The sequence below is a fragment of the Hippoglossus hippoglossus genome, chromosome 2, assembly GCF_009819705.1.
Source record: "Hippoglossus hippoglossus isolate fHipHip1 chromosome 2, fHipHip1.pri, whole genome shotgun sequence".
Taxonomy (NCBI): domain Eukaryota; kingdom Metazoa; phylum Chordata; class Actinopteri; order Pleuronectiformes; family Pleuronectidae; genus Hippoglossus; species Hippoglossus hippoglossus.
The window spans coordinates 1,673,043-1,687,462 of record NC_047152.1 but is presented as its reverse complement, the minus strand read 5'-3'; the positions used below and the strand labels follow the sequence as shown (position 1 = coordinate 1,687,462).

The 14,420-nt window shown below is 44.0% G+C and overlaps 2 protein-coding genes across 15 annotated transcripts in view; one reads left to right on the top strand and one right to left on the bottom strand.

Annotated features, from left to right (window-relative positions):
- Positions 1 to 14,420, top strand: part of LOC117772531 (peripheral plasma membrane protein CASK) — a 54,669-nt gene that overhangs the window by 21,877 nt on the left and 18,372 nt on the right. For all 14 annotated transcript variants that reach the window (XM_034603840.1, XM_034603776.1, XM_034603832.1 and 11 more), the window contains exons 3-5: positions 8,840 to 8,945; positions 10,117 to 10,194; positions 10,309 to 10,381. In XM_034603840.1, coding sequence (XP_034459731.1) covers positions 8,840 to 8,945; positions 10,117 to 10,194; positions 10,309 to 10,381 — 257 coding nt within the window. The remainder of the gene's footprint in view (positions 1 to 8,839; positions 8,946 to 10,116; positions 10,195 to 10,308; positions 10,382 to 14,420) is intronic.
- On the bottom strand, positions 11,309 to 13,701 carry LOC117772618 (probable G-protein coupled receptor 34). The gene is made up of 2 exons (XM_034603890.1): positions 13,591 to 13,701; positions 11,309 to 13,053 (listed from the first exon to the last, which is right to left on the bottom strand). Exon 2 carries the CDS (start codon positions 13,010 to 13,012, stop codon positions 11,750 to 11,752), a length of 1,263 nt encoding a protein of 420 aa, XP_034459781.1. The 5' UTR covers positions 13,013 to 13,053; positions 13,591 to 13,701; the 3' UTR covers positions 11,309 to 11,749.

Sequence of the window (14,420 nt, the reverse complement as noted above, 5' to 3'; positions counted from 1 at the left end):
ATCTTCACAAAAATCGTAGCCCAGGTGTATCGTGACCAATCATGAAAAAAAGTCTCAAGGAGCATTATGAAAAATGCAACAGGAAGTCCGCCATTTTGGTTTTAGTGGCCATTTTGGCCATATTCCACATTTTTACTTTGATGTACTTGTCCCAGGGCTTTTATCTGATCAACTTCTAATTCAGATGAGTGTCATCACAACAACACGGAGATCAAAACTAACTCAAAGATCGATTTTTCGTCACACGGTGTGACCGTGGCGTGGCGTCAAAATTTGATTACACGCCATCAAAACCCGAGGTTCTGTATCTCGGACATACATGGTCCAATCGAGTCCAAACTGGACACGTAAGACAAGAGTCCCGGCCTGATGACATCTACACAGAAATCATGACTTAAAATCACAGCGCCCCCTGGTGGCAACAGGAAATGTCTTGTTTTTGGAACGTCTTACACGTGGAGGTATTCCTCCTCACCCACTGCCCGCAGCCACGTCAAACCTGTTTCAAATGGGTCTCAAGACATTGATAATGAAGGCATAAGATTACTGTAACTTTTCGTCAAACGCCATAATAGTGGCGTGGCATCAAAGTTCATCACCTCGCCGTGACACACGAAATTACTATAACTTCGGTGTTGGAGGTTCAAACTCCCTCAAACTACATTTGTGTAGCAACAGCCCCCCCCTGCAGACATTCAGATGGTTTTAAGAAATGGGCGTGGCATAATAACTGACTAGCGCCACCTAAAGTGCAGCCCCGGCACTACGATTGGCCGACATGTACAAAAATCGACAGGGACATGTGTCTTTTCATAACAAACAAATAAGTCTCTTGGATAGATATGCTCGACCAAACAGGAAGCCCGCCATTTTGACTTTAGTGGCCATTTTGGCCATATTCCACATTTATACTTTGATATACTTGTCCCAGGGCTTTTATCTGATCAACTTCAAATTGAGATGAGTGTCATCACAACAAGACGGAGATCAAAACTAACTCAAAGATCGATTTTTCGTCACACGGTGTGACCGTGGCGTGGCGTCAAAGTTTGATTACACGCCATCAAAACACGAGGTTCTGTATCTCGGACATACATGGACCAATCGAGTCCAAACTAGACACGTAAGACAAGTGTCCCGGCCTGATGACATCTACACAGAAATTATGACTTAAAATCACAGCGCCCCCTGGTGGCTACAGGAAGTGACATGTTTTATACTTTGATGCACTGCTCCTGGCTGCTTAACAATACACAGCTCAAATGAGCTGAGAGAAGTCAATGGATCATGGTCAGAATTGTGACATTTCCTCAAACCGTGTAAACATTGAGGTGCGGCGAAGGATCATCCTTCGCCAAAGGAGACGATGTTGTCATAACTCCAGTGTGCATTGTCCCATCACCGCCAAACTTCTGTCACATGATTATAGTCCAAGCCTGAACAGCTCCATGTGTCAATATTTCCTCAGTGTCATAGCGCCACCTACTGATTCGCCATGACACAGGAAGTACTTTGTAAATCCACTCTGCATTATCCAACCGGCTCCAAACTGCTGACCTATGATCACAATCCTGACCTGAACACATCCATATATTAATATTAGTTCAGGGTCATAGCGCCACCTATTGATCAGTGTGAAAATTACGTTGTTGTAACATTGTCCGATTGACACAAAATTGCTCAAGCTACATCGGAGCCCCTACTTGAACAGATATATCGGTCTGTAGGTAATAATAGTGATGGCGCCACCTACTGGCAACAGGAAGTAAGCTTTGTTTTACAACTATCATTCGATTTACATAAAATGTTCACAGTGTGTTGTGCAATTGACAGCGTGGATCGCAATGAGCAATTAGCAGGCAAGGATCGACGTCGCTCGACGGACGCAGGAAGTGAAGCGTTTGTCCTTGCCGCAGTGCGCAAAACGCGTGCAACGCGGAGACGTGCGCTTGGTCATTGATCGCTCTCTCCACCGACCGCAACAGGCTTCAACGTGCGGGTGCTCGGGCCCGTCAGTGCTACAACGTAGCCCTAGTTAGGGCCCGAGCACCGAATGGTGAGAGGCCCTATTGAAATTGAAAGGATTTTTATTATTAGGGCCCGAGCACCGAATGGTGAGAGGCCCTATTGAAATTGAAAGGATTTTTATTATTATTATTATTATTTCCCTTTGGGGGACTTTTTCAGGGCCTAGACATGCTCAAAAACTTATGAAACTTTGCAGGAAATTCAAGGCCTACGGATATTTTATTATTCTGGAGTAATTTGAAATGGGCGTGGCAAAATGGCTCAACAGCGCCCCCTGGAACGCAGCCCCTAGGTTTCCCTTTGACCGATCTTCACAAAAATCGTAGCCCAGGTGTATCGTGACCAATCATGAAAAAAAGTCTCAAGGAGCATTATGAAAAACGCAACAGGAAGTCCGCCATTTTGGTTTTAGTGGCCATTTTGGCCATATTCCACATTTTTACTTTGATGTACTTGTCCCAGGGCTTTTATCTGATCAACTTCTAATTGAGATGAGTGTCATCACAACAAGACGGAGATCAAAACTAACTCAAAGATCGATTTTTCGTCACACGGTGTGACCGTGGCGTGGCCTCAAAGTTTGATTACACGCCATCAAAACACGAGGTTCTGTATCTCGGACATACATGGTCCAATCGAGTCCAAACTAGACACGTAAGACAAGAGTCCCGGCCTGATGACATCTACACAGAAATCATGACTTAAAATCACAGCGCCCCCTGGTGGCAACAGGAAATGTCTTGTTTTTGGAACGTCTTACACGTGGAGGTATTCCTCCTCACCCACTGCCCGCAGCCACGTCAAACCTGTGTCAAATGGGTCTCAAGACATTGATAATGAAGGCATAAGATTACTGTGACTTTTCGTCAAACGCCATAATAGTGGCGTGGGGTCAAAGTTCATCAACTCGCCAGGACACACGAAATTACTATAACTTCGGTGTTGGAGGTTCAAACTCCCTCAAACTACATTTGTGTAGCAACAGCCCCCCCCTGCAGACATTCAGATGGTTTTAAGAAATGGGCGTGGCATAATAACTGACTAGCGCCCCCTAAAGTGCAGCCCCGGCACTACGATTGGCCGACATGTACAAAAATCGACAGGGACGTGTGTCTTTTCATAACAAACAAATAAGTCTCTTGGATAGATATGCTCGACCAAACAGGAAGCCCGCCATTTTGACTTTAGTGGCCATTTTGGCCATATTCCACATTTATACTTTGATATACTTGTCCCAGGGCTTTTATCTGATCAACTTCAAATTGAGATGAGTGTCATCACAACAAGACGGAGATCAAAACTAACTCAAAGATCGATTTTTCGTCACACGGTGTGACCGTGGCGTGGCCTCAAAGTTTGATTACACGCCATCAAAACACGAGGTTCTGTATCTCGGACATACATGGTCCAATCGAGTCCAAACTAGACATGTAAGACAAGAGTCCCGGCCTGATGACATCTACACAGAAATTATGACTTAAAATCACAGCGCCCCCTGGTGGCTACAGGAAGTGACATGTTTTATACTTTGATGCACTGCTCCTGGCTGCTTAACAATATACAGCTCAAATGAGCTGAGAGAAGTCAATGGATCATGGTCAGAATTGTGACATTTCCTCAAACCGTGTAAACATTGAGGTGCGGCGAAGGATCATCCTTCGCCAAAGGAGACGATGTTGTCATAACTCCAGTGTGCATTGTCCCATCACCGCCAAACTTCTGTCACATGATTATAGTCCAAGCCTGAACAGCTCCACGTGTCAATATTTCCTCAGTGTCATAGCGCCACCTACTGATTCGCCATGACACAGGAAGTACTTTGTAAATCCACTCTGCATTATCCAACCGGCTCCAAACTGCTGACCTATGATCACAATCTTGACCTGAACACATCCATATATTAATATTAGTTCAGGTTCATAGCGCCACCTACTGATCGGTGTGAAAATTACGTTGTTGTAACATTGTCCAATTGACACAAAATTGCTCAAGCTACATCAGAGCCCCTACTTGAACAGATATATCGGTCTGTAGGTAATAATAGTGATGGCGCCACCTACTGGCAACAGGAAGTAAGCATTGTTTTACAACTATCATTCGATTTACATAAAATTTTCACAGTGTGTTGTGCAATTGACGGCGTGGATCGTAATGACCAATTAGCAGGCAAGGATCGACATCGCTCGACGGACGCAGGAAGTGAAGCGTTTGTCCTTGCCGCAGTGCGCAAAACGCGTGCAACGCGGAGACGTGCGCTTGGTCATTGATCGCTCTCTCCACCGACCGCAACAGGCTTCAACGTGCGGGTGCTCGGGCCCGTCAGTGCTACAACGTAGCCCTAGTTATTATTGTCATCCAAATGAATTGGCTTTTTGAGGGCTTTAACATAATGAACTTCTTACCAAACTTTGCACAAAATTAGAAAGTGGTGAAAATTTACGTATTCTGGAGTAATTTGAAATGGGCGTGGCAAAATGGCTCAACAGCGCCCCCTGGAACACAGCCCCTAGGTTTCCCTTTGACCGATCTTCACAAAAATCGTAGCCCAGGTGTATCGTGACCAATCATGAAAAAAAGTCTCAAGGAGCATTATGAAAAACGCAACAGGAAGTCCGCCATTTTGGTTTTAGTGGCCATTTTGGCCATATTCCACATTTTTACTTTGATGTACTTGTCCCAGGGCTTTTATCTGATCAACTTCTAATTGAGATGAGTGTCATCACAACAAGACGGAGATCAAAACTAACTCAAAGATCGATTTTCCGCCACACGGTGTGACCGTGGCGTGGCGTCAAAATTTGATTACACGCCATCAAAACACGAGGTTCTGTATCTCGGACATACATGGTCCAATCGAGTCCAAACTAGACACGTAAGACAAGAGTCCCGGCCTGATGACATCTACACAGAAATCATGACTTAAAATCACAGCGCCCCCTGGTGGCAACAGGAAATGTTTTGTTTTTGGAACGTCTTACACGTGGAGGTATTCCTCCTCACCCACTGCCCGCAGCCACGTCAAACCTGTGTCAAATGGGTCTCAAGACATTGATAATGAAGGCATAAGATTACTGTGACTTTTCGTCAAACGCCATAATAGTGGCGTGGGGTCAAATTTCATCAACTCGCCAGGACACACGAAATTACTATAACTTCGGTGTTGGAGGTTCAAACTCCCTCAAACTACATTTGTGTAGCAACAGCCCCCCCCTGCAGACATTCAGATGGTTTTAAGAAATGGGCGTGGCATAATAACTGACTAGCGCCACCTAAAGTGCAGCCCCGGCACTACGATTGGCCGACATGTACAAAAATCGACAGGGACATGTGTCTTTTCATAACAAACAAATAAGTCTCTTGGATAGATATGCTCGACCAAACAGGAAGCCCGCCATTTTGACTTTAGTGGCCATTTTGGCCATATTCCACATTTATACTTTGATATACTTGTCCCAGGGCTTTTATCTGATCAACTTCAAATTGAGATGAGTGTCATCACAACAAGACGGAGATCAAAACTAACTCAAAGATCGATTTTTCGTCACACGGTGTGACCGTGGCGTGGCCTCAAAGTTTGATTACACGCCATCAAAACACGAGGTTCTGTATCTCGGACATACATGGACCAATCGAGTCCAAACTAGACATGTAAGACAAGTGTCCCGGCCTGATGACATCTACACAGAAATTATGACTTAAAATCACAGCGCCCCCTGGTGGCTACAGGAAGTGACATGTTTTATACTTTGATGCACTGCTCCTGGCTGCTTAACAATATACAGCTCAAATGAGCTGAGAGAAGTCAATGGATCATGGTCAGAATTGTGACATTTCCTCAAACCGTGTAAACGTTGAGGTGCGGCGAAGGATCATCCTTCGCCAAAGGAGACGATGTTGTCATAACTCCAGTGTGCATTGTCCCATCACCGCCAAACTTCTGTCACATGATTATAGTCCAAGCCTGAACAGCTCCACGTGTCAATATTTCCTCAGTGTCATAGCGCCACCTACTGATTCGCCATGACACAGGAAGTACTTTGTAAATCCACTCTGCATTATCCAACCGGCTCCGAACTGCTGACCTATGATCACAATCTTGACCTGAACACATCCATGTATTAATATTAGTTCAGGGTCATAGCGCCACCTACTGATCAGTGTGAAAATTAAGTTGTTGTAACATTGTCCGATTGACACAAAATTGCTCACGCTACATCAGAGCCCCTACTTGAAGAGATATATCAGTCTGTAGGTAATAATAGTGATGGCGCCACCTACTGGCAACAGGAAGTAAGCTTTGTTTTACAACTATCATTCGATTTACATCAAATGTTCACAGTGTGATGTGCTATTTGATGGCGTGGATCGTAATGACCAATTAGCAGGCAAGGATCGACGTCGCTCGACGGACGCAGGAAGTGAAGCGTTTGTCCTTGCCGCAGTGCGCAAAACGCGTGCAACGCGGAGACGTGCGCTTGGTCATTGATCGCTCTCTCCACCGACCGCAACAGGCTTCAACGTGCGGGTGCTCGGGCCCGTCAGTGCTACAACGTAGCCCTAGTTATTCTTGTTTTTATATGTGACACATTATAAGGTGTCCTTGGGTGTTTTGAACGGAGGCGTAAAATAAAACATATTCATATTAGTATTTTCTGCTAGACTCTTAAGTATAAACAGCAGTTAATGCTATAAACTTACATATAGCACCTTTTTTTAAAGCTCTATGAGTTTGCATTTCAACACAAAATGAAAAGTGCATTTTATTTGTGCAATATTATCAGTTAGATGCATATTGGAACATAATTCATCAGTACCCCAATATATCTCAGTTTAAAAACAGGTTTTATACACGCAGAAGATGGCAATTAAGATGTTAACTTGGAAAGACATTGAGATCTGAGAGCTATTATCGAGAAGTCGGTGTCAATGTGCTGTAAACAAAAGCACATGATTTCTGCAGTGGAATGTGTGCGTCATGTCCTGCCTCCTGCTGCTCTGCCCACACGCCACCGCCCGTTTGAACGTTCTGGACAGTTTCCTGTTGTTTTGAACGTGTTTGACCCGGACAATCTCCTGCTGCAGTCTTCAAATGTGAAAGGCGTGTGTGTGATTTCAGTAAATAACAGACCTCGGAGTGAAATTATTTCATATAGCTTTACAAAGCAAACCTACCTCAGACCTTCCATACAAGAATTGATTTGGAGTTGCCCCAGTGAACGGCACTGGCTTCATTCAGTCCAATCCAGGCCTCTCTAGCCCCCCCCCCCCCCCCCCCCCCCGCCCCCATCTGTCTGTCTGAGCGGTTTCCTTGTTGCCGTGCGGACACTGGCCATCATTGTTAAATTCGAGAATGGACACTCGATGAGACGGGCCAAGGACGAGAGTAAAGGGGAGAGAAATAATGAAAGCAAAGGAGCGGGAGAAAGGGGGCCCTGTAGTGGGGACACGCCGTCATTTCTCCGTGTTGCATAATGATCCGGGGCTGTCACGACACAATGAGCACACACACACACACAGACACACACAGATCAGTTGACTTGCAGATGGGGAGTGCACTGTGGAAATGAGGTTTTTATAGAGTGAGGAGCTCAACAACAGCACATCTCTGTCTGTCAGGTCGCCTCAGCAGTCTGCTTCTCTATCTGACCACTCGTCTCGTCAGTCTATCGACTCAATACTGTGCGTTTCCTTTTTCATGAAAAGGACGAGAGACCGTGACGCTCTGCAGTGTTTTACCATCTGTGGTGTTGTCTTATATGAGGCAGTCAAAAGACGAGAGAGTCGCGTTGTATTTACAGGACGTAGTGTTAAAGAGAGGGGGTGGTTTGAATGAGTCTGGGCCAGATGTGCACGTAAACGTATTCTAGTAGTGTCACTTGTCTCTCTGTTACCAACATGTTAACCTAAACAGCTCAAGACTCACATTTTTGAATATTAGACTGTTCATGAAATGCTCTGTTGCCACCTCTGCTGGTGTAGTCAAGGTATTGCACACACGTCAAGGTTTTGAAAGGAGGAAAGTGTCATGTTGGCCTCATCCTCGTCACTTTTCATCTCCTTAACTCACCACCCAGGGATGTGAAAGGATTTATAAAAAACACCCACCAACCACAAAGGAGACTCTCAGCAGAAAATGTTTTTCTTTCTCAAAGGATTTTCTCACCTAAAAAATTCCTTTTTTTTGGGTTTCTTTCTTTGCAAAGGAGATTTCAATAATAAAAAGTTCAAGTCTTTATGTTCTGCTGAAAGTATGTTTTGTTCTGGTGTGTGGTTCAGTTGGTATTTTCTATATTAATATCATCCTCGGCTTTCAAAACATATTTTTATAACTTCCATCTTCATCCGTTTTATGATCGTCATATTATGCTTGGGATGGAGTAGCGTTCAGCCACATCTGGTTCTCATTGCAGACATTTAGCCTGTTTTTAAAATGAAGTATTTGGGGAAATGACAGATATTGTTTTGCACACTCAATGCAAGACACTGGAACTACTGGGTTTGAGCCAATAGAGGAGGCCCACAATGAAATTTGCCCATTTTAACGCATGAAGACTGTTTTTATCCATTTCACATGTCTATAGTGCTTTAAAGTTGGAGATTATGGTGTTTTTAACAACAGAATAGCCACATCTTAACCATAAATGTAGAATGTTGGATTATTACAGCTACCTGCAGCTTGCAAAATTGAAAATCAGGTCAACACATTCACTCACAACCTGCAACTGAAGTGGTATCACCCTAAAGTTTATAGTATTTGCTGGATGTAAACAGTATCTCACCGTACCCCTGTTTCTGATTTTGTGTTTTCCAGATCTAAAGCGAGAGGCCAGTATCTGCCACATGCTCAAACACCCTCACATCGTGGAGCTGCTAGAGACCTACAGCTCTGATGGCATGCTCTACATGGTCTTTGAATAGTAAGTCCACGCAGCACACTCCGCCTGCCTTCATGCATTATGTAATCGCACATCAGATGTGTACTTCAAACAGTTTTAGGGTTTGATTTGGTATCTTTCATGTATGGTTCCTACCGGGGTTCCTACCCCACATTCCAGATACTGTTTCTCTTGATTCATCTAAATAGTTGTCACAGCAGAACGCGATGCACAGAGCTACCAGTGACGAGAGTAGAAAGTAGACAAATATAACAGCTACAGACTAAATTTACCAGCAGCTGGCAGATGGCTACTGCTGGTTATTTCACAGCTTATCACTAACACCACCCGCCCCCTCGTTTTTGTGGTTACAGACTTTTTTGTGCAGACTTATTTCCTTCACAGAAACATAAAAAAAAATGCATATAAGAGCAGATGATAGACTGTAGTGTCATTTTGTGTGCTGTGTATCTGCAGGTATATCTAGGCCTGTGCAAATGATCATATATTAAAGATAATTCTACATCATTCTCACATCTCTTGTTCAATATAAACTCATAGTCTGGAATATATTTAATTGATTGAGTAGCAACTGACAGGCCTGCATATTTGTATATATTGTATCATAATGCACACATTTTTTACAAACATTTTATTTTATACTTTTAGCCGTATACTTTCATTTTGTATTTCTCTATATTGTGATTGTGTTGGTCTGTATATTTGTCTGGACTGGAGCAGCTAACAGAACCAAATTTCTCTGTTGAATTAATAACATATTTCTGAACAGAAATGTATTGAATAAGTCAGACTTTTTAAGGTTGCAGCATATTTAATTGCACCGTAAAGACAGAAAGAATATGCTCTAATCTAAAGCATCATTGTAGGCTCAAGGAGGAGCTCTCTACTTCTCCCCAGACATTTGCCGTAAATCACATTTTTTAGTCAACTTTCCTGGTTAATGTGTTTCCTCTGTGTGGACTTGATATATTCCCTGGAGACTGCACCGGCTGAAAAGGGCTATAATGAAAATATAGTGCTGCTGTGTACATGCCAGTGACAGCAGGTCATAACGTTGCTCCCTAATGGATTTTGTTTTATTCACTCTGTTTTAAACACTATGTTTGAGTTTATTTGCTCTTGTTTTTACTGTCTATAATTCATAGAAACCTAATTTTGACTTGCCCCTTTGCTTTCTCTCACAATATCTTAGTATGGATGGAGCGGACCTGTGCTTTGAAATTGTTAAGAGAGCTGACGCCGGGTTTGTGTACAGCGAAGCAGTGGCCAGGTAGGACACACTATCTGAGAGCATTTAAAATATGAATACAGTGTGTTTGAAATAAACAATCTGAAGACGTGGTCAATGATCTCCCTGTTTTGTTTCTGCTTCCTGTCAATGCAGCCACTACATGAGGCAGATTTTGGAGGCACTTCGATACTGCCACGACAACAATGTGATTCATCGCGATGTAAAGGTGAGCTCTTTCCCACGTGTCCCAGACTAAAGCCTTGTCTGCACTACTGCGGATATTTAAAAAAATCGGCATTGAATTTTTCCCCCTCGAGACCTTCGGATTATACAATATCTCCGTCCAGAAGATAAACACGCATACACAGTACAGTGTTTTTTAAAAATCTCCATTTTAGTGAATTAATAAACAGTTTGCCTGTGGACGAGAGGCACGAATGCAAATGTTGTGCAAAAGGTCCGTGTTAGTGTGGTAAGGGCGTAAACCTGTGAAGCCACTGACAGCAGAGGGTGGGAGATGTGAAACCTTTTCATAACAAGCCTGATAAACATGCTTTATACCACAGCCTATCATTATCTATTCTGAGATGTTATCCGCGCTGCCTGTGGGGAGATGATGGTGGAAAACATTACAGTGTTTACAAGGAAACACTCCCACTGACATTTGCTGCTGTCTTCCTATCTGATCTGATGTAACTGTTGCTGTTAATATGGGTTTTGGAACGAGCACCTGGGAGTCTGCAGACCTGAGGTTGCATGACAAACAGCCAGTCTGGATTTGTTCGGCGTTCTTATAGCCAGATTAGCATCCACCGCTGATTCCTGCAGGATTAGCCATCTAACACAGGCGGCAAACACTAACAGGGCAGATGGAGCAGCCCTGACCCAGCCCCTTGATCCACACACCGGCCGTTTGACAACACACTCCACAAAGGGATCACCCCAGCCTCGTTTGCAGTGAATATCTGTGCTTGTAGGTCAAACCGGGCTGAAATGGGGGGTCGCTCATTAGTGCTGGTGTTTGTTTTTAACACCCATCTCCAAGTGCCAGCTTGACAGCTGTACAATGGTTGACTGAATCTGTCACTCATTTCTTTGTTATTTGTATAAGGCATTTAAACAGCTACTGTGTGAGGAAGAAAACACTCCATTGTTAAGTCTGTATTTAGGTCTCTTTACTTTCAAATAAACAGGATACTACAAATTATTGAATCTTTCAACAAAAAAGCATTTGACTTGTGTTTGTTTGAACATTATTCTCCAGGTTTACTTAATCCATTAATATAATTATACATATGAATATTTTCAGAAACATTACAGCACCGCGTGATAGAAAATAAACATAACATGCATTACTAGAAAGGCTTCGGTCCTAGTGTTCACTGCAGTGCCTCTCCTCAGACTGTATTGTCAGTCCGTCTCCCAGGCATTAAAGCAGAATTTAAATACTTTCCATTTGCAGCACAGAAGATAAGACGGAAAGAACACAAAGAATTTGACACGTGAAGTCAGTATATGTCTAAATGCCATTTTTTTCAGTCCAACCCATGTCAGAAAAATAAGGCGTTTATCTCTCCAGTGTTCAAACTAGTGATCAGTTTTGGCCAGTAGGTGGAAGCACAGTCGATCCTGTGCGGTCGAGGTTGGAGCTGATGACACAGATGCCGACTCTCGGTGTGACAGAGGGGATGTTCAGTTCAGCTTTTGGTAACCCCATAGGCACAGACGGCCGCCTGAACTCCGTCGTCGAGCTGTTGGATGTTGCGTCGTGGAGGAATAGCCTGTTTCCAAATCGATGCCCAAGCGCTTGCAGTGCGGTTTTGCGAACCGAGCCAGATAACAGAAAGTACATGACCGGATCCAAACAGCTATTGAAGGCGGAGAATAACAGCATCACCTCGTTGGTGCGGTTCATCAGCTGCTGGTAGTCGCACGAGATCGTTCTGCTGAGCTGCGAGTGGATGTAGAAGGGGCGGAAGGCGTGGTAGGGTCCGAAACACACGGTGAACAGAAAGAGGACGAAGAAAGATTTCTTGGCAGTGCAGTTGTATTTCCGCGCGTTGGGAAGGTCCGGTCTGTCCCGAGACACCCTCAGCAACTGGCAGGCGATCTTTGCGTAGGAGACCACGAGCATGATGAAGACGAACCAGAACAGCACCACCAGCATGGCGTTGAAGTAGGCCTTCCCTTTGGCTTTGTGTAGCTGCTTGTACTGGAAGCACAGGTCACTGTTCTCTTTGCCGTCTGCCTTGACAATCATGCACACCAGCGCCGTCAGTGACAGACCCCACAGAACCCCACATGCCACCCAGCTCGATGACCGGCTACTCCCCCACACGCCTCTCCGCGCTCTACCTTTCCTCTTCAGCCTTAAGTATCTGTCCAAGCTGATAAATCCCAGTAACGCGATACTTATGTACATGTTCATATAAAATAGAGTTCCCACCAGCTTGCATGCCACTTTTCCCAGAACCCACTTGTTTCCATTGACATGGTAGAAGACCCTGAAGGGCAGACACGCCAGCAGGACCAGATCAGCCACAGCACAGTTGATGAGGAATACTCTCACAGAATTGCGGCTCGAGTGCAAGTGAAGGAAAACCCACAGTGCAAAGACGTTACCCACAATCCCAAAGAGGAAGAATAGGGAGTAGAAGATTGCCAGCGTCCAACGGAGGGGATTGTCATCAAGTAAACAAGTTTGGTTTGGGGAGACCACAGAAATGGTGGAGAAGGGAGGGGGAAAAGATGACATTGAAAGAGGAAGGGATGAAGCGGAGATAGATAGAGAGGTGTTGGATGATGCAGAAGCTGAAAGAGTGAAGGGGAAAGAAGATGCAGGGGCAAATGTGGTCATTGCGGCTGAGGAGTGACGACTTTAGGGTTTTCAGTCAGGCCCTGAGAAAGAAGGAAAAAAACCATGTCAGGTCATAGTCACTTAACAAATAGTAAGGATAGTAATACGAAAAAAATTATAAAGTTTGATTGATTATTAGAATAAAGTAATAATTTAATGAAGTCACAGGAAATATAAAAAGGAAAACAAGCAGTAAGGAGAACCCACAGAAGTATTTCTTAAGAAACTACTAAACTTATTTGAATATCACGCAGATGTATGTGGGTTTTAGTTTTAAAGGTCAAACATACACAGAGTAACTTCCCAAAGTATGTGTAAAATGAAAATTTTACCAATTAATGCAGGGGAGGTCAAGATTCAGTTAATTAAATATTCTGGAAAACACATTTATAAAAACACACATTTTACACTGAACAACATGTTGTTCGTAGACTCGGGTGAGAGCTGGAGTCATAGCTAACAAAGTTTCATGCATATTTAACACGTGAATTCCAACACATGCCCGCTCGTACACGACCACTCACCCCCAGCTCTCTGACTGCTACAAACAGATGTTTGGATTAACGCAGAACACTCACCAGCAATCTCCGCTCCGTGGGAGACACAGCACAGCTGCAGCTTGAACGTGTGTGAATGTGCAGGGAGGTCGTCCAGTGTGCGTTTTCCTCCATCAAACTTCAAAAGCCGCGAGAAATTAGTTTAAAAGAGTGACCCGTTAAAACTGGAGATATATAAGTGATAAAATATGATAAAGCTGCAGTCCTTGTCCTCAGCACTTTTATCTTCACCTTTCTCTGAATGAGTCATAAATCTTGCAGACGCCAGTCTTTTTCATATCCATTCTGACAGCGTCTGGTCCTCATCCTCCCCTCAGCTCTCACTCGTTTTCTGTATTGGTCCTCGTCCTCTCTTCACGGAAAAGCTTTATTCTCTCCACTCCTCTCTGCTTCTCTCTGATCTCGCTCCGCCTCAGTCAACACCCCCACCCACCCCACACACCACAACCCTCCATTTCCCCATTACGAGAAACATAAAAATGCGACGACAGGAAGCGAGACCCCCACCACATCCCACATTCACCCTGTTCCTGAGCTTCATCTGTCATGCAGCACTGTCTTGCACCTTTCCTTCACTCAAATCTGCAGGACTACTACATTTGTTTCTCAGAGGCAGTTGGGGTGCTTTAATATGGCGCGCACAGATCAGTGACATCAATCAAGTCAGGGATGAATCCAGTATGTGAAGTGCCTCTTACAGTTTAATAGGTGAATTTGATTTAAGGCTGGCTGGGATGGTCCCTACTTCAACCTATTGAAATATATATATATATATATATGGACCATAAATTTACTCTTGAACTTGTTGAACTCTCCAGCTTACTTTTGCACACACTTACTGATCCTGTCAT